Source organism: Pecten maximus, chromosome 12, assembly GCF_902652985.1.
Source record: "Pecten maximus chromosome 12, xPecMax1.1, whole genome shotgun sequence".
Classification (NCBI taxonomy): domain Eukaryota; kingdom Metazoa; phylum Mollusca; class Bivalvia; order Pectinida; family Pectinidae; genus Pecten; species Pecten maximus.
Genome location: NC_047026.1, coordinates 29,585,370 through 29,605,909, shown reverse-complemented (window position 1 = coordinate 29,605,909; position 20,540 = coordinate 29,585,370). Strand labels below are relative to the sequence as shown.

General features: G+C 34.8%; 1 protein-coding gene across 1 annotated transcript in view; it reads right to left on the bottom strand.

Annotated features, from left to right (window-relative positions):
• Positions 1–207: 207 nt before the first annotated feature.
• Positions 208–20,540, bottom strand: part of LOC117339314 — a 38,831-nt gene continuing 18,498 nt past the window's right edge. The window contains exons 3-5 of the mRNA XM_033900841.1: positions 11,024–11,201; positions 8,712–8,818; positions 208–3,318 (exon numbers count right to left, since the gene is read on the bottom strand). Coding sequence (XP_033756732.1) covers positions 2,914–3,318; positions 8,712–8,818; positions 11,024–11,201 — 690 coding nt within the window. The 3' untranslated portion in view covers positions 208–2,913. The remainder of the gene's footprint in view (positions 3,319–8,711; positions 8,819–11,023; positions 11,202–20,540) is intronic.

Here is a 20,540-nt window from a genome sequence, read left to right as displayed (position 1 = left end):
GAATTAAAATTAAGATTTGGTTTAATGTCGGTAATCTTTGATTTTTCCACACCTATTTCCGACTTCATTTAACCGTATAGTTTCGTAAATCTTCGTATTTACATCCAGTTACATCACATTCACGGCATAGAACATCATTCAGGTATATATTTCACATCATTCACGGCATATTAGATTGCATGAGAAATAAAAACAGACAAATGTAAATTACATTGTTTCTGTTGGTTTTAATGCGTTCCTCATGTGTACCAAACAGTTGTTGTCAATACACAATATTTGACGGGACAGAGTAACATTATGTACATCAACAGGTTTTTCATTTGTACACGATTTCTTTAATAAATATGTCTTTGGCGTATGTAACAATTACAATACAACTGATATTTACATTAAACAAGGTTTGTTGGGCCTGGGACGACCCTTACAGTAGGATTACCTTTTAATAGGGTAATCCCTTACAACGAAAAGCATATATAGATAACTATAGGCATCGATTTCACCTCGGCGACTCATTAAAGGACCAACAGATATTTACTATACACTCAGTGTAAAATGTAATAACGTACAACACTCATTCTTCATGTAACAATAACATCAATGTTTACAATTTGACTGGGATGTCTGATTTTAATTTGAAGGGAAACATTTGTAATTCATTAATATTTCTTTGAAATGCATTAAATATTTTGAATAATTCCAACAAAGACCCCCTGTTTAATATATTATTACGGCAAAAACAGATTTCAATTGCATGTGTCAAATTATCGTTTTTGATGACGTCATTCATCACGTAACTACCACTATTACAATGTTAAATATAGATACTGGCCGGAGTGTGGTTCTCGCGCTCAGACATAGGTAACTGATAAAAATAACTGATGAAAATAACTAAAAAAGGAAGAAGAAAGAGATTATTCCTCATTTGATCCAATGTAATTAACATTTAATTCCAAATCAAAATTACATTGATCGATAATTCTAAGATTGGTTTGATTATGTATAATTTAAATTACATAATACAATAAATAAGTACATTTTAAAGTATTTTACAACTCAAACAATGCATTGTATTAACTAGGAAACAATTAACAATTAAGATTGAACTTTTTATGTGTTTTAACTACATAGATGTGTTCCGACTTCACTCCTTGTGGCAGTGAAGCGGCCATTTGGTAGCGGTACACCAGGTAAGTACATGACAAGGGTTGCATGGGCGTTCCCTGAACAATCGACATATTACATACACACATGTTCTAATGCTTATGAGGATTATTGATATTACGGCTACATTCATTTAAGCCTAAATATAGACTAGACGATATATATTTCAGTGAGATGATCATTTATACACACATGCATACATCTTCCTTTGTCAATTCATTGCCGTTCATGTCCATGCAAAATGATTGATGTATAACTACCTATTATGTGTAGATCATTTACAGTTTTTAATTAAGGTTTATTTACTTAGATTTTATATGATCCCATTAACAGAACAGAAAATTTATCGCAAAATCGTCGGGAAATATTATGCATAGCCAAATACTTCAGATGTGAAAAAAAAACCTTGGTATATGCATCGATAACAATGCTGTTTACGTTTAGTCAATAAAGGAAAAAGCTCAATAGGTATAAAAGAAACCTACAGTAGTTAGACGTTAAAATGTCGGAATTGAAAGACAAACGTACAGCGAAGCGTTGATTTGTTCCAAAAACAATTTGTGAACAGGATCACCAAAACAAATTCATTCAATTAGCTGATTTACGAGTTACTGACCGATTTGAAATCATTAAATAGTTAAGGGTAAAATTTGTACTGGCATTTGAAGTTTACTGTGTAAAAACATTAACCATGTTTACTGACATTGTTATACGAGGATGGGGAGAGTAGAAACCCAGAGAAATGAAATAGATGTACGATTGCATATGGAAATGCATTTAAATACCCGTGTTACCGACTTTTTATTCATATTGAAGATAACTAAAAAAGCCAGTGTTCCGCCGTCGATGGTCACTCGAACCTCGGGCAGTCGACACTGTGACGCCTAATCACCCTCAGATGTGCTAGAGATGCATGTCATCTGGTACATGCCGATAGCCTAAAATAGGATCAAAAGTTCAAATGTCATCTAGACGTTTAGCCAAACTCTAATCCACGTTATTCATGTTTTTTTCTCAATGACGTCATCATCACCGGCACCCGAGGTAGCATTGACTTGAGCGTCTCAAGGATTTGCATTCAAGATGAAGTTTCCCATTGTCACCGATACATGGGCCAATCCAGTACTGACAATAACCGGACGATATATATATATATATATAGATACATATACAGCATTTAATGTGAATGGGAGATGAATATGGTTTACTGGCATGAATGAAAATGGTATAAAATATCCAATACGAATTGCCATTCACAATATACAATGTAGATGTCAGTCCTGTCTGGTGTGTGACCGATACAGTCACATCATATCACATGGGTGTTTATCCACCCCAATACGTCTGTTATTCGAAAGACAATACTTTTGTCGCACTGAACTGCTCATTTTACGGACCTCTTTCGGACCATTTTTGTTGAGATTTTTCCGATCACATGATCAATAACATAACCTGACGTCATGGTTTGGAACACATTTCTCCACACAATGGGATCACGTGACCAGACACAGGAGTCCAAACGATGCAAAATTCTGCATTCTGTTTGCGTATTATCGCAACGAAACGATAAAATGTTATGCGATATTGCCGAAAGGTTCCTTTTTCTGTACTGGCCATGCCGCTTGGGCTTCGGGTTGCAAGGAACAAAGCGTACAAAAACAGCGCATGCGCATGCGGAATGTTTTCAGCTTTGGTCTAGCCCGCAGTGAATTACTGGTAATTGGTTAAATCCTAAGGATAAATAAATAAATTTCATCTATTCACTTTATTTCGATGTTTTCGTCGTCCATTCTTTTTCATACCACGACCGAAGCGATGCTTATTTTGTTTTCGAAGTCTAGATCTGTGTTTTCTTGTCCACCTTATGAACTGTCCCTCTGGATCGTAATTAATTAAATCGTCATCGTCCCAGTTGATCGGTGGCTTAGGTTGTTGTGGCCGCGCGTCTAAAGGCGTTACTAGGAATTGATAGCACTTCCTCATTTTGACGTTTTGGTAGAAATATCCAAGTAGAGGTTTGCCAAAACCTTTTCGTGATTTCTTTCTCCTTTTCTTAAAACCGATGTACCAATTACTGTTCACATTCAGCCTGAATTCGTCATGTCTAGTGTCATCATTAACGACCCAGTTGAAGGTACAGTACTCCGAATGCCTTACCTAGAAAAGAAAGAAAGAAACGTTATATAGGTACGATTTGGAAAATGTGAACGCCGATTTCGCCATTGTAATACGTATCATACATCGTATCTAATCTTCATAAACTTTAACATATCACATCATTATAAATATATATTCTTATTATGATATGATTTCAAAATATACCTCCATAACTTCTGAAATACTAATGGACTGACGTCAGTTTACAATTTTGTTATGAAAACTAGTCGAAACTACTTTTTTCTAGTTCCATTTTCTCTCTAGATATTTATCGGGTATGTAAAGACAACATTTTTAAGAATGTGTCATGTCCGTTCAGGTCAATTCTACTGCGTTACTGATCAAACTAGAGATAAAAATAGTACTTATACACAGTTACATGACTAAGTCACACCTGCATATGAGCATGTTCAATGAAACGTTTGCACCTATTGTAGTCAGAGTGACCTATACGCTTATCGCGTTTCGGGTTCGACCACGATTCCACACATTGCTACTCGGAATGCATTGATAGCTGTCCAACGTTCCATAAATCGGTAATTGACAAGGACATATTGAATAGTGCTTAAAATATCCTTGATTTATCATGATTTATTACTTCAAATATGATCCTAAAATATACGAGACTGCTAACAAAAAGGTATTAGATCTATTCATGCGCTTTTAAAATGCCCAACAAGCGAGTATTCCTTGGTTTACCGCTTAATACCTCCAGGCGATAAAAACATAAAAATCAGCGATTGGTCATGAAACGACTGCTTATCCGGAACAGCTCCAAAGAATAGGATGATAGGGGATTTAGTGCAATATCTAAGGGCCCTCACTGTATAGGAGGGGTTATTGTATATTCCATCCTAAGAGCATGGTCTACTGACTCGGCTACTCGATTGAGACAAGTGGGTCGAGATCACTTTAGAGGCAGGCATATTTGAGACCAGCCTGTCATTATAGCATGTACACAACACTGTAATTAGCCCGGGCGACACAGGCGTACAGACTTAATTTAGTACTCAAAAACCACAAAACATGCGGCAATGTCGAGGAAATAAAGGTTTCCCATGCCTACCAGCCATTACATAACACAAATGGCTCGTTACAAAAATGGCGACTAACCCTTCACTTCTTAATGCAACATCAACTGACATTATTGAATATTATTTTAAAAGGTAAAAGCAAGGACAGCAGAGTTTTATTTTATCATTGTATGTACCTGATATGATATGGATTTACTAAATATGTTGGTGCTTCTCTAAACTTGTATTTGGTAGAGTTGTGGTATGTTATCACTTTTTATGAAAACTTAAGATTTTAAGAACGTCAACCTATATGTAAGTTTAATACTGAACAGGTAGAGTACTCATTACGCCGCCTCGTGAAAAAAAGAAAACAAAACGAAATGTGATATCAATCGAACAACGTCAGCAATGGTGGCGTACGAGGAACTAAAAGATTTGTTGTTTGCAGTCAAATCAAAGCTTAACTGAATTTTTTTAGCAAAATGAAAACTGAAGACGTGATTGGATTTTACTAAACCAATTGACATGAATGTAAGGATATGAACAACCAGAAATATCTAAATATTTAGAACCCCAACAATACGTTGATTAGATTGAGGTCGAGGTTATCGTGGACTGTTACGGAAGTGAATTCCGGAAGTGACGAAGTGTCAATGAATGACAGATGAATCATTGGTCACATGACATTGTATAGGGGTAGACTTTATGGAAATGTTTTTTTTTTTTTATATACGTAAGAAGTTTTAAAACGACAATTTATTGTATGCTACGATAGCTTGCAGGACGACAACAAATTATTTATTTTAATTAAGTAGTTGAGATATATCCAGGGGATTCGTAACATTTAACCTGGATACTTGCGTGGGAAAACTAAGATAAAGTGGCACAGAAGTTTATTTAAACGAATTCCTATTGATATTTTTGTTTTGTTTTATTATGACCTTAAGTTTAGTTTAAAAAGTTATCAAAACGTTAAATTACATTATATCTTAAACAATAAAAGTAATAGGAATTACCTATGCTTATTTATCTTTTTAGCAACGTCATGATTACAATTTATTGGCGTATGTTAGACCGCTACATGGGGTACTCCCCTTTGGCGTGTAGAAGTTGGAAATCCTTGTCGGAATATCCTTCGTTTCCTTAAGTATATGTTAAGTTGTCAATTGTGTATTGTGATGGCTGTTTAGGTCGACATCATCGTTCCGTTGTATACACATCCAGTAGGGTTTGTATCCCTGTATGCTTCAACTCACTTGTTGATGCAATTTGCGATGGCATTTCTTATTTCTGATTTTTTTGTCGTTTCTTTACTTAAGTTATGACAGCTTGGTAACTAGATGACTTTTCAGACGAGAACAAAAACTGACGGAGTAAGAGGTGTATATGGGTGATTATTCTTTTGCTTGACTCCTTATTCTATACGAATCAAGTGACACATTTTCTTGCTTCGTCGAGCAGTTGTACAATTCACGCATACCATTCCATGCCAAAATTGGGTTTGACAGGCGATGTCTGTTTATCACATTTATGTATACCTCGAAATCTTGGACAAAACACCCTATCTTATGAGTGACTTTGAATGGCTATTGGTCTGAACTGATCGACACTGTGTAAAAAAGGCTCGATCAATCTCCGTTCTATGGTATCATCACAGTCATTGTCGACAGTGTCACCCATATCAGGATATCGCCCGCAATGTTTTGACACACTTCTAGTCGAACACTCCAATGTCCCCCAAGACGGACATTCCTATCGCTGTGCATGTAAGATTTTAAATCACACGACAGAAAATACTTACCAAAAATATCAATAAGTATTTGAAACGGTCTGAAAGTTAATTTAAACAATGTCCACCATTCAAATGCCGTATATGTAGCTATCAATGTTATTTCACATCGCGTGGATAGCAATGTATTTGTCACAAGGATACAATTTCTCCCCCCCCCCCTCTCTCTCTCTCTCTCTCTCACTTTTTCTCACGTCTGTGTTATTTTATATGTGTCTCTACATGCTAGTGTATATGTGCATGTCTTCAATAAAAAGATTAAAAAGGCACATATATATTCATTACACCTCTGTCATTTGTTGAAGTGGAGTCGACATGGGTGCAGACCACAAAAAATCCTTTAATTACTCTTTATCTCAAATTGTCGGTACAGTAAAGTTGGCAAAGACATGTCAGAACGAGCGCTTATAATTGGTAGTTGGCACATCAATGATGCACGTTTTTGTTTCATATTTGACCTCAGTGACATCAGGATTGCACTCTTAAGATAACCGAAAGCGCGTGCTGTCGGCACCCTGAGAATGCTGGCAGGTCGCGTGGGGGGCGGTGTGGTCCTCATCAACTCTACCTAGACCAACATGGCGGCCTACAGCATGCAAGGCTGACTAATAGTTTACTTAATTATTTACACCAATGCTTTTACGAAAATAATTATAACTTCGGACACATTTTTCAACGCGGTACGTGTTTACGTTTACCATCCCATAATCAATTTGTATATTAATTTTAGAATAACTGACGAATCTCATAATTGTGGTTTTAAATGTTGTAGCCGTTTCTATTTTGTTCAACATTATATGTTTTAGCATGCTGTGTTTCGTGTTGTTTTGACGGTGTTATAGTTTCTAACGACTTGGTGCTTTACTATTTATATACGTTTAATGTGTGTTCCGAATGTTCCTGGTATTTGCGAGAAGACATTGAGATGTGTATGCCGTTTTAATTGCCTGAGGTGTTACATAGTAAATGATCAGTGTTGGATAGTTTTGCCAAGTTAGGATGATATAAGCAAAAAATGTGCATGTACGTTTTAAAACCTATAAATCAGGTCTACAATTAAACATATATAATTTTTGTAGATACATTTTCACCTTTTTTGTCTGTCATCAGTCAGAAACACAGGTGTTCCCAGCTAACATATACTAGCCCAGGTGTAAGGAATGCCTCCAAAAGGAAACAAATACATGAATCCTAAATAAGACAAAACTGCTAGATACTCTCTCACTGCTGTGACGACAACAGCGCCCGTTGAGGAATCCTGTGGCAGGGGCAATAGAGATTTATTATGGAGGCCGGTCAGCCTTCATGTTTCTGAAATTCTTTAGGACATATCAAAGCAAGCTGTCACGCTGGTGATTTTTATTACATTTTTGATCATAACTGTCCGTTGAAATAAGGACCAGGCCCTGGAATGACTTACGCGCTGCCTTTATAAATATACCTGGGGTTTTCATCCCATGTAACAAATAGAGCTCGTGGGCTCATTCATTCAAAAAATTCAAAATGTTAATGTTCCAGGTATGTGTTCTGATTATGCATTTTGAATAAAATTAGAATTTAATCATGTACAGGTATTTGTATATCAGTATATGAGTAGGCATGTTTTAAGTGACCTCCGCATAGTAACCATCAAATATTTAATTAAACTAGATAGTAGCACAAACGCGACAGGCATGAAATAAAATTCACAATTATTCAAATATTATGATGTTCTTTTCATGATTTTAAATTCAATGTACTTCATTAATTATATCTACCTATTAAAATATCATAAATGTGATAGATGGAACATAAATATATCAACAAATAAATGGGGAGAATGTGTGGTAGTAACGGTCAGAACGGGTCACACACCTTAGTCGTCATTTGTTTTAAGGAAATAAACAGTCAATGTTTAATATGTATCCCGGTAAATATACACATAAATTATCCCTAGACCCGTCAAACACCTACTGCCACGACTATTAACACAATTATAATATAGCATGTTACTAAAATCATTTTAAGACAATAGGTGTATTAAAAAAATTGTTTCAGGATTATAGGTAACCGAATGTTAATTTCCATTTTTAGTAGGGATAAGTTTAAAATAGTAATTAGTTCTTACGAAATATTTAACTATATGTAGTATTTCGTTTGACGTCTGGATAAAACTTTTTTTTTTAATTTCGAAAGAATTTGTTTAAGGAAAAGGCATGTAAATATTTACTGAGTATATAGTATAACATTGTAACTATCTTTAAGAGTCTCATGCTTTATCTACTAAGTTTTAGTATCATATTGTTACTACCTTATAAGAACCTGTTTATCTAGTTTTACAATGTAATTATCTAATGAGTATCTAGTAATATATTGTAACAATTTACTAAGTATCTAGTATTATATTGTAACAATTTACTAAGTATTTAGTATTATATTGTAACAATTTACTAAGTATTTAGTATTATATTGTAACAATATACTAAGTATTTAGTATTATATTGTAACAATCTACTAAGTATTTATTATTATTGTATCTATCGTCGTTGTATCTGTTTATACATTTCAACTGACGAGTATCTGTAACACATTAAGTTGTAAGTACTTACTTTAGCGCGGAGCCTTCCCCGCCTAGAATAACACAAGTACAGTCCACTTTTCTCTCCCTTTATCCTCACAAGGCCTTTCTGTCCTATCGATTCAATGATGATTGAGGCTGAAAATAAAGAAAAAAGAGCATATAGGTTAACTTTTCTTGTCCAATCTTATGTGTGTTGGAAAAACGAGTGTTGAATATTTATATAAAACGTCAATATGAAAGTGAAAACTAAAATCATAATATAGAGGAAGAGACATAGAAATAACAAGAAGAGCAACATGGATTCTTTATTTTCGTGTGCGTTCGGAATGTGATTCTAGTCATGTTACACAGGGATAGGACTACTCCAGACAACCACATCACAAACACAGTCGATATTATGAATAGTGAGTGTATATTTATTGAAACATGATGATGAGATGGTTTTTGGATGAGTTAACATCGCTGTTATCGACGGCCCATGTGTTCATGTCTAAGATATACGCTCTTCGTTCTACCTACCTTCTATCCTAATACCACAGAGCACATAAGGAGGAGTTATAAGACACCTATAATAGACATCTATGATATTAAATCTAAACTATACAGTGATAATAACAAAAGGAGAAATGATACCAGAACTATGTAAATAATACGTTTTACGAGATTCACTCGCTTTGCCAATTTAGAGACAGGTAGATGTATCGACTGGTGGTATCGCGTGATATTTCTTAACGAATATTATCACTTCTGGAATCCCTGCTATGCTTGCCAGCCATGTACGTATCAAATACTGAATTTTTGACCTATCATACAGTCGCTCTGTGTTTAATTTAAAGTCTAATATCAAAACAGTGCAGGGGGTTTGTGTCTTTCTCACGTGGACATATCCAACCTTTCCCTAATATAATATTATGACATTTTACGTAGTCCCCTCACGTGTAACAATGAAAGGGAAATACGAGAGGAACGCCAGCCCAGCGACAGCGTTACATGTGTGAATCAGTTCATGTACAACTACAGGTTTCATATGTATTTAATATCATACTTGTTTAAACGGATACGAATAGTGGTTCTCTTGTCATAGGGACTGTTAATCCTGCCGATATAGACATACCAAACATATTCAAAAGAGGATGATTATATCTAAAATGTTAATATGGTCTGAATACATTACATAATATACAGTACAGGGATAATATCATTCAATGTGTTTTCTCCATCAAAATAAATTTGACAAACAATCGGTATCTCAACATGTTCTATCTATTATAGCAATCGTACGCGTTTATTTCGTTGGAAGGGGTAATGTAAATATTGGGTCAGAAGTTAAAAAATGTATGTAATATTTAATCTCCTTCTAAGCATCAGCAGTGCAGAGATAGCGTTATATCACTTATCTCCCTATTAAGGTTTAAACACATCCCCTGTTGTCTGTTATAAAAGCAGAAATTCTTTGGGAGATCTTATTTAATCCAGCTTTGATTACACAGACTGTATATCCCCTGATGAAATAAAATTCTATTTAGTTCAAAATCAAATTTAATTGACAATAGCGTGAAATAAGCTGAACATTTAGGTTGTAGTAACCTACCATCATTGTGATTGAGCGTTTCGTTGGGAATGAGAGCATTGTATTGTTGAAGCACCTTCCACCACAGAAACTGTAGCCTAGAATTTGGTGATTAGGTAGGCTTAATAGTCTTTACCTTACCAAACATATGCTGGCACAATAACTCAGACAAAAACCTTTCTACCAATCAGAATAATTAATGTCACCCAATATGGCAAAACATTTTTGTTCTAGGACGAGGCGGAGCAAGATATGCATGTTTATAATTACTTCTGGTATGGTTTAGGGAAAGACTATTGGGAAGGATTACTTTCATCTCTTCAGTTAAATAATAATATTACGGGGATTTCTATTCCAATATTTTAAATTCTCACATCTGCAATTGAAACGAAATATACACGCAGTGTAATATTGCAGCATCTCCGCATTACTGACAGACATTTGACATAATTATGTATTACCATCCAGACGACATGATGATTAGTTTCTATTGGCCATCATCATCCAGCCTAAATGAACTAACCATACCTTTCGGCAAAATAATGATATTTTCATTATCATTTCAAAATTGGATAAAATTGTAATCTAGAATTTTTTAAATCAGATCTGAAATTAGCGTTGTCGTAATCGAATGCAATGTTTTCAGGGCGAAAAGTGTTCAAGCTAAATGCTTTGTTTGAATTCATTAATTTATCATGAAGCTACATACAGTTGAACTTTAAAGTTTTTAATAAGTTATATTTAAAAAAAAAATGAGATGAAATTCTTACTGTAGTTGGCGAATTTATCTCCTTTTGCGTCGACTCCGTTCCTGCCCGGCTTTCGTATCCGGAGATAGCGTCGCGTACACCGGTTCCAAATACTGTAGCGGTACGAAAGGGAGGTAATCACGTCACCAGGATTTGTTTCGTCGGTATCTATCACTTCAAAATCCTTAATTTGGAAAACCTGTGAAATAATCCAAGGAAATATATTTAAAATAGCCTTACTGTAAAATATAATATTAAAACTAACATTACAATACCGCATATTCAGCATGATATCATTAATAGGTATAGCAAGGGAGAGCGTAATGACATCAAACCCATACACCTTCAGACTTATCTATAAAAGGATGTAACAGTGTTATAAATGCATTATTTAATATTTGCAATACACACTGATCAGGCTTGGTTCTCTCTTCATGATTATTCAACATAATTTTGAGATATTACTATCAACATAAGAAGCGTTGCATGTCCGGGAGAATGTGCTCATTGAGGTGGAATGACTGACGTCCGATGATTAGAAATGATGGATGGGATTTGGACACGGATCGGACTTCAACTCTTAACCTGCTCGGGTCATCTGGTTATTTCGAACCGCGATAAAAACGCGAGTAAAGGAAAGTCAATGAACTGGTACGGGTACTAGCCTGGGTAGAATACTCGTAGCGGCAAATGGGCACAAGGAATGCTACTATCGACGCGATCACACACTTTTTTACCACTAAATGGGCTAGAATGACCCTTTGTGGAGAATTGACTTCTCGATGAAACTAGAAAAATGCTAACATTTAATTCAAAAGTAAATCTTGTAAAGTTCAAATGAGTGTCATAGTGGTCCTACGGGGATTTTGTTTAAATACATCTAAATGAAATAATTCAGAGTAAACGTGATAAACAAAATCCTGATGGACAGATTGCTGATTAAATGGTTATCCTGGTAAATTTAAAGTAATTTATCAGATAGGTTTATAGGTGCTATGCCTCATGGGTTATATTAAGTGACATGAAACGTTTTCACTTTATAGCTCTTTACAATACCAATTTTATACATTTTTGTATGAAATGCAATTATGAAATACCTATGCGAATCTACATGACGATAAAGCAAGTATTCGTACATACACAGAACATGTAAAAACACAAGACAACATTGAATTATAGCTTCGTACATTATGCAAAATATAAATGACAAATCCCAGCCAGGTAAACGTGCTTATATAATATGCAAAATTCCAACTTTTCCATCATTAAGATTGTCGGTAACAATATGGTGCTTCATATCCCCCTGTGACCAGCGTGTACCGATAAAAGGAAATTTACATGCATGCTGCTACATTTAAAATATGCAAGAATGTAGCATGAAAAATGACACATAATGTTGTGTTAGTATGTTATGGACGCATGAAGAGTGTTTTGTGAGAAAATCCTCAGTTATAATAATATATTCTTACTGACGTATGTGAAGCGCTCCTTAGAAGACGATGAAGAGGGTGATGGAGAATTATTGTAGACAAATAAAAACTATCGAGGTAAACCATTACATGTATGTTGCTGGCTTCCACACAAAACGCGGGAACACACTGACAGGTGCACTTGTTGACCGCCCTACTTTATCATTAACGCCGAATACTTGACGATACATAGAACAACCGCCAACATTGCTGATATTTTCAAATGAAGAAATTCAGAATTCTTAAATAAGTGCCGGTTTTTCATATCAATAACTGTCGGTTTGTCAGACAAAGAAATTGTTCTCTGCATTTGCTATGCAGTATTTGTTTTTGCTTATTTTTTCAATATACGAAGTCGCAGGATTGTCATACCAACCCTTTGTCAAATAACCTAAATACATTTTTAATAGTTACAGAGTGAAACATTTAATTTAATGAGTAATTTAATCAATTTCCTGTCTTTACATATAAGTAATCTTAAACATTGAGAAGCTCGTGAATCTCAGATTAAAATGGTTACATTCCAAGCTTTTATCTCGTAAAGTTTGTCGATAACGGTGTCGAATGTCCTAGTACAGACTAGTAAGACAGTACCAAACTGTCCAATACCGATGTTTCTTTTATTTTGTCTTGGGTAATTGAGACGAGGCAAGCTATTCCGTGATTATTGAATTCACGAGGCTACATCATCAGGTAATTGTTTCTTAGAATTATAAACACGAATATACGTACAACAAACTGTAGATAGCAATAACGTTATCCATTATATGTAGGTGATGGTGTAGTAAAGCGAAATATTTGCAGATGTTAAGTTCAAAAGAATTTTGACAGCATCAACGTCATTGTACAGGTAATAAACCTGACAATGGAATGGACGCGTAATTTCCGCGTAATGAATAGTTTCCAACTTGTACTTTTCTATTTAAAAACATTAATTACCTGTACTTAAGATTAAACTTCACAGGTAAATCACACAACAATAGGTCCCTTTGTCTTGATGTGGTATTTGTTTTTCCGGCGACCATCACCGGCAGGTAACAACAGACCTGTCATTTCAGGATCGTACTTATTTAAACACAGTTGCTACCAAAAGTCAGCCCTCTAACCGACGGAGTGACAGTTATAACCACAGGTCTTCCTCCACTGACCCAGCACCGGCCGAACAACGACATTTGCCCAAATTCATGACCCTTACTACGTCAGTTGTGTACATTCGAATTATCTTAGATTAAGTCGGCATTAAACGTCACTACTTTCGGCTTTTCATCTTAGTTTGTTGTTACTTTCATTTTCAACGAGAATGCTTTGATGAATATCTTGTCCACAGGTGGTAAGGGGCGAGACTTTCATCACGTGGAAACCATGCATTGTAAGAGGTTTTGGGAGGTGTTGTTTTTTTCATAACAAATACGTTTGACATGTGCTGTACTTTCAGACTCAATGGACATAGCTAGCACACCTAGCATAGCGTTAGATTATAGATACACCACACTGCCCCTCCTACCCATCCTACTTGCTCTGTGTAACAACAAATACGGTCTTGACTGAAGCTAGTCATTCTATCGGAGCATACAGAACACCACAAATGCGTTGTTGTCCTTTTTTTTGCCTGTTTGTTCCCATAGACGTTTTTTCATTATTTTTACCTTTTATGTAATTTTCTCTTGCGAAAGGTCAGAAAACAATTTATTGCATTTTTGCCAGTGAAATATAGAAATTTATCGACCTAATAAAACTTTGCAGTGAAAATAAAAGATTTTGCAGTGAAAATATAAGTTTTGCAGTGAAAATATAAGTTTTCCGTTTTTGACCAATGAAAGCATACCTTTGTATTCACCTTGTTGAAACTTGCCGGTTTTTCCAATCGAACCGCAGATAGATAAATTGGTTATTTTGCTGTATTTCTGAAGTTTTCAGACTAGTTTTTTGACAAAATACTCACTTGACGTTAGCTAGTCATGCACCGATTCTCCTATAACAGCAGAAAATGCTCGTATGACAGAATATTTCGATATTTTTCACTCGTGCTTCGCACTCGTGAAAATATCGATATCCTGTCATACTCGTGAAATATATGTTATATTAAACGGGAAACCATTCAATATCCTCTATGTATGGCATGCCTTTCTACGACTCATTGCACCTACTACGACTCACTGTACTTAATACGACTCACTGTACTATCTACGACTCACTGTTCTTATTACGACTCACTGTTCTTATTACGACTCACTGTACCTACTACGACTCATTGTACCTACTACGACTCACTGTACTTAATACGACTCACTGTACTATCTACGACTCACTGTTCTTATTACGACTCGCTGTTCTTACTACCACTCACTGTACTAACTACGACTCACTGTTCTTACTACGACTCAATGTACTACGAATCACTGTACTATTTACCGAGCAAAAAAATATCAAGATCATGTGTAAAATGTGTGACTTTAAAATAGTGTAAATTCAGTTTACTATAAATACCCGATGAAATACTTTCCTTTCAAAGTATGGTTTTATTATAGACATCGTTTAAAATACGCTGCTTGAATATAATTTTCTCCGGAGGAAACCTATAAAAAATGTAATGAATTCCACCCCGGTTCTTAATCGGTCATTATGACATTCGTACATAATTTCATTCAAAACAGCAGGCTGAAGATTCACAGGATGCTACATAACTGCTTTGAAGGAGATATTATCACTTGACTGAGAAGTAAACAGCCACGTCACCGGCTCCAGTATGTCCTAGCTTGCTCATGCATCAATATATATATCCCACAATTCAAAAAGTTTAAAGAGGTCGTAAATAAAAAGGTAATTATAAATCTATACGAAATAGGACATCCCCGATAAATCATATTTTAATCCAATTTCATTTCGAATTCAGTTTAAAATGGTTAAAAAAGGAATTTTGTTTTAATACTCATGTCAAGAAAAGAATTGAAATTCAGATGAACTGTTCATTCATTACAATGCGATTAAGTTCCGTACGCTGCAAGGTGAGTTATTACCACATTCGAATCTTAATTAAAAACAAGTATTACTATGATGTTTCTGTATGTTTTATAAGAATGGTCATGCTTTAGATCGTTACAGTGAAAACGGTTGTTGTTTTTTTTTGCAATTTGGATAATGCAGAAAACTCCACTTTCACGAAGTCGGATTTTCAGCATCTCAGGAAGTCTTTAAAAAGATGCAAATGATATGATGGAAGTAACATAGGATTGATTAGTACTCTATAGACAAGTAAATCATTTCTGTAGATCCGTCTTATGTTCCGAATTTGAATAATATATACCATGTTCTGACACTCCAGTTCACGGAGGTCACATGTGACTTGTCCTAACACAATATTTGCATTGAAATTTATTACCGTTGACAAACAAACCGCTTGGTGGCTCTACGAACTGAAATGGCTGACTAATTTATTGGAGTTTTAAAAAGTAAAATCCCTACATGTACGAATAATATTAGTCAAACACATTATACAGTATAAACACATTATTCACAAATACCATTGATGTTAATTCTGGTATCTGAATCGCTTAAATGATTTAACTTTAGGGTCTTTTTCGAGTTTTGAATTTAATTTAAGATTTAAATAAAGGAAAACGTCATTAGCTGAATTAAATATTTACTTTAATTGGCAGAGAACAGCGACTTATTAAATTGTCTTACGTCGCAAGGTGCTGGCTTTGATAGTTAATTGTCATTCAGAGATTGGTCGTAACATTGTAGATGGAATCTATTGTGTCACGACTGTAATAAGAGTCTAAAACAGTTAACTGTTATAACTAAACCGTGTAAGTTTGCAACAAAATAGCAGTTTTTTGGGGGTTTTTTTGTTTTTTTGTTTTTGTTTTAGTTTTTTGCAGTTATTTTCTTTTCCCGTATATTTAAGATATTTCGGGGCAGTTCATAAAAGATTCTCCTCGTTTTCTACTTGTTGCTAAGTGCCGCCGCCTACCTGGACCTCATCAGTTTTGGTGAGTGATGTTCAAATATTGCGTTCAATATGTTAACTGATTCACATAAACAGCTTTTTGAAAATATTCTATGTTTATTCAACTGCCATTACGGTTGAAAAATGCATCTTGCAAAGTATAAAACGTGTTTATGAACCTGTTCATGTCGTCAATGAATTTTAAGAGGTCAAACGGTTTAAAAATGCAATTCGCCTTATTAAAATGCAGAGCATGTTTTCGTCAGAAACCATAACGCCCCGTGTATGCTACTGTTCGGATACTAGCCACATCGTTCTGCATGGCTACTCCGTAAAGAAAGTATGAATATCGCTACGATAAAACGTGTGTCTGACTGTATCATAACACACATATTATATGTACACATATCCTTCACAAAAAATTAACACATAATTAAATTGAGGTACGGTAAAAAGCCAAAGTGTTTGCTTGGCTAATAACTCACATAATTGTGGTCGATTTGATACACGAAGCGTTAGGGATTCCTTGTAAGCCATGTATATATTACACTAAAACAAATGTTTATCCTCTGGACACTAACGTCTACACGTAATAACAGGAGAAAAATTATGGAGGACTACTTTGAACCTGTAACTATGATAACGACGTGAAAAAACAAGTCGGTTGTACGATACTAGAAAACATTATGTGCTTACGAAATGTGAACCCATATTTTTTGTCCGTATTTTGCCATCTTTTGATCGATTTTGAGGTAGAATTATGGTTTCGTTATCATGTCGGCATTCGGTGTAGTGTTTGCAGGAATATAAAAAAAATAAACATTTTCTGTCATATTAAGCTTCTTGCCATTTAGTACTTATATCATCGTGATATATCATGCTGTAAGTTTAATTATGTAAGGTGTTGAAGGTCATCGGTCAAGGTCAGCGTCAGATGTACCATTCTATGTATGGGTCAGTTCCGGTCAAAATGTGGTCAGTTCTCTTGATATCATATACATTGATGCAAACATTTTAATATAATATTTACAATACAATTCAGTTGTAATCGTTAGTCTATACACACTAAACACCGCGAGTTTACTTAGGCCAAATAAAACACGGAGGGGACCGAGCTGACCGCTGGATGGTCAGTCAAAGCATATACAGCTTAGACGCGTGTTAACATTAATAGCATATCCAAACAAATCCCTATTTAAATCAGACAACTGGCAAATATAGCAATTATCTTTTATACCGACGAAATGCAAAACATTAAAAATATCGTGATTTATAACGTTTCATTCAATATGTATCAATTGCGTTACACTATCAATGTTGAGAAGGCCGTTGTTTTTGCAGCTCTGTGTGATCATGGTTTCAATAAAGAGTCATACCGACTGTTACCATTTTCGCTGAGCTTTTCTCAAGCTCGAATATATTGACATTGGTTTCCGTACCACGCGGTTCGAGTTTACCTGTTATGAGCAAAATCAAAGACTCGGGATTACACTTTGTTTGTATAAATATATTATTATATACACGTGTGAAATGAAAACTCAATTCTATATTCAACAACAAGCAGAGAATGTTGATGGACTATATTTTACTGACGTTGTAATTTTAGCGCCCAAATTTGTATATATATGTGAATGTGTTTTATAACTGATTTTCAATAGGAGAATTTCTTAGCTCTCCGGGAATAAAGACAAACCGCAATTCAAATAGTAATGTGTCATATCTCCAATCATAGATTTATGCTCCAGCTGATTGATAATAAATTACATTAGCTTTAAACCAGTCGTATATATTTACTGACATAAGAACCTGATTAGTATTGATTTATGTATATATGAACTCTACTGAGGACATGATTTATATATATATTTATTTCAACATATAATACATTCCGCATGAATGTATTGATTTAATTGTTCACGGGCGATTTTCTTTTTTTAACCTGATATTTAAAATGACAAGTATTTACATTCCTTAATTAATTATCGTCTATTGATAATTATACTTTGGAGAAATTATAATTCGCCATCGACTATGAATTAATCAATATGTCAATGACAGACCGTCACTTAATATGTCATATTCAAATAGTGTAGTTTTTTTTATCCACTAGCGGTATGCTAATAAAAACAAATTAATTGTTCAATGATCATTATAGACGTTTATCCTTTCCTTATGATTGATCACGTGTTAATCAGTTGCCGTCACCTTCTTAGCTCCAATGGTCGTTCATGGCGTCAGAGGTTTTATTCCGTTGAGTATGTAGTTTACTGAAGATGGATTCGTAGTCTCAGTTCATCAAAGTAGGATTACATTACTTATTCATCATTTACCTAATTGGTTATTACAGTACTGAGCTGGGAGGAATAAAGACTTGTTGTTATCATATCAGACCGGACCAAGACTTGAAACATAAACTATCTCTGCACTACACATAGTGATAAAAGAAAATATTCAAAAAAGAAATGCAAACTAACTGAACTGTTTCAAAAAAGATTGATAAGTTTAATTCATTACATATGACGCTATTTTAAATCGGCATGTTACGAGGAAATAAGTTCCCAGACGCTTACCTGTAATTCAGGCATGTGGAAAGGGATCCGGTCTTAGTAACACCAGATTTATATTAATACTAAAGTTATCTCAGAAATGTTGACACTGGCATTGTTATTTAAACCATTGTAAATGGCTCCTTGCAAAAAATATATATCTTTCTATTTAATAAAATGTAGTTTATTTCTTTAATTCAGATTAGATGTTTATAGCACGCAATACTGATTCATCATTTTGATTTTCCCTTCTACGCTAAACTCTAACATGTGAAATCCGCCACGACAGACATAACGCCTAACAGTTTGTTATATAATACTATATTTACCTGTACATAAGCTCGCGCATCAATTTATTTATACAATGACAGGCAAAACATGTTTACTGCATATTTGTCCCCCTGATAGCAAAACAGTAATGTTAGAAATCTGTATCCCTGTAGTGTGATGAAGCTTACGTTAGCATATTATTACATAGTCCTTACAATATAGGATAAACAGCTCTCTGTAAGGCCGTGTAGTATACATTAAAATAAAACCAAGGTTGTTCTCGATTTTCTGTTAATCTTTCTTTGGAATATCTTTTGTATGGCTAACATAACTTAATATCAAAATTAAGAACAACACATACCTACCTAATAATATGAGAAATTGAAAATATTAGCGGAATTTATCATTTTCCTCGTTTAAAATAACTTTTGAATTGATGTCTCTTCTGTTAACATATCACTCCATCTTTGAGTGACATAGTATCCTCAGCGAACACGATTCAACGCTCCCAGTATGACGCGTATGGCAACTTAATATGGAATCTAGATGTTCGCCTGAATAAATGGCAAACAAGTACATTTACAATGAATATGAAAACGCTCTGTCATTCTTCACAATACACTCGCCCTTTGAATGAATATGAACCGATTAAAATACACTTTGTAATAATAATCCTCACACATACTAGCTAAATACTTCATCGTGGTAACAAATGTGAAATTCTGAATTATATTATGAAATATCAAGCATTCCGGTATGAAGAGAAATAGATCCATTCCTTATCGCGTTAACGAAAATTCATCTTCACTGATATGATAGAAAAATACCCCGTGTAAATGGATCCCATCTGAAAGACTCGACAAGGCACTAGATGGTGGTTTTTCTCTTCGACACGTTTTGAACACATTCTTAAATTACCAGATAGCGAAGGTAATTCCTTTCAATGTCAATTTACAACCTTGAATCGAAATAAACATCTCGGTTTTACGACTTGAGCAACAATACCATGCATTTTACCTCCCCTCGTGGCAGAATGCCCCCCGACCCGGGCTGTTCGCTGACGGGTACCATTGTGGAAAGTTTCAGGTGAGGCATACATACGATTAGAGTTCTAATTGAAGGCTAAACTCTCGGTAATTTGTACCTATGTTACTGTATACACTGCATCAATCTACATATTACCTATATTAACCCCACTATGCCGGAATTACATATCAGAATATTTATTTTCCTTCAACAATACCGCCTGTGGAAAGAACATCTGTTTCATCAGAAACCCAACACAACCCTATTCTATTTCAGTG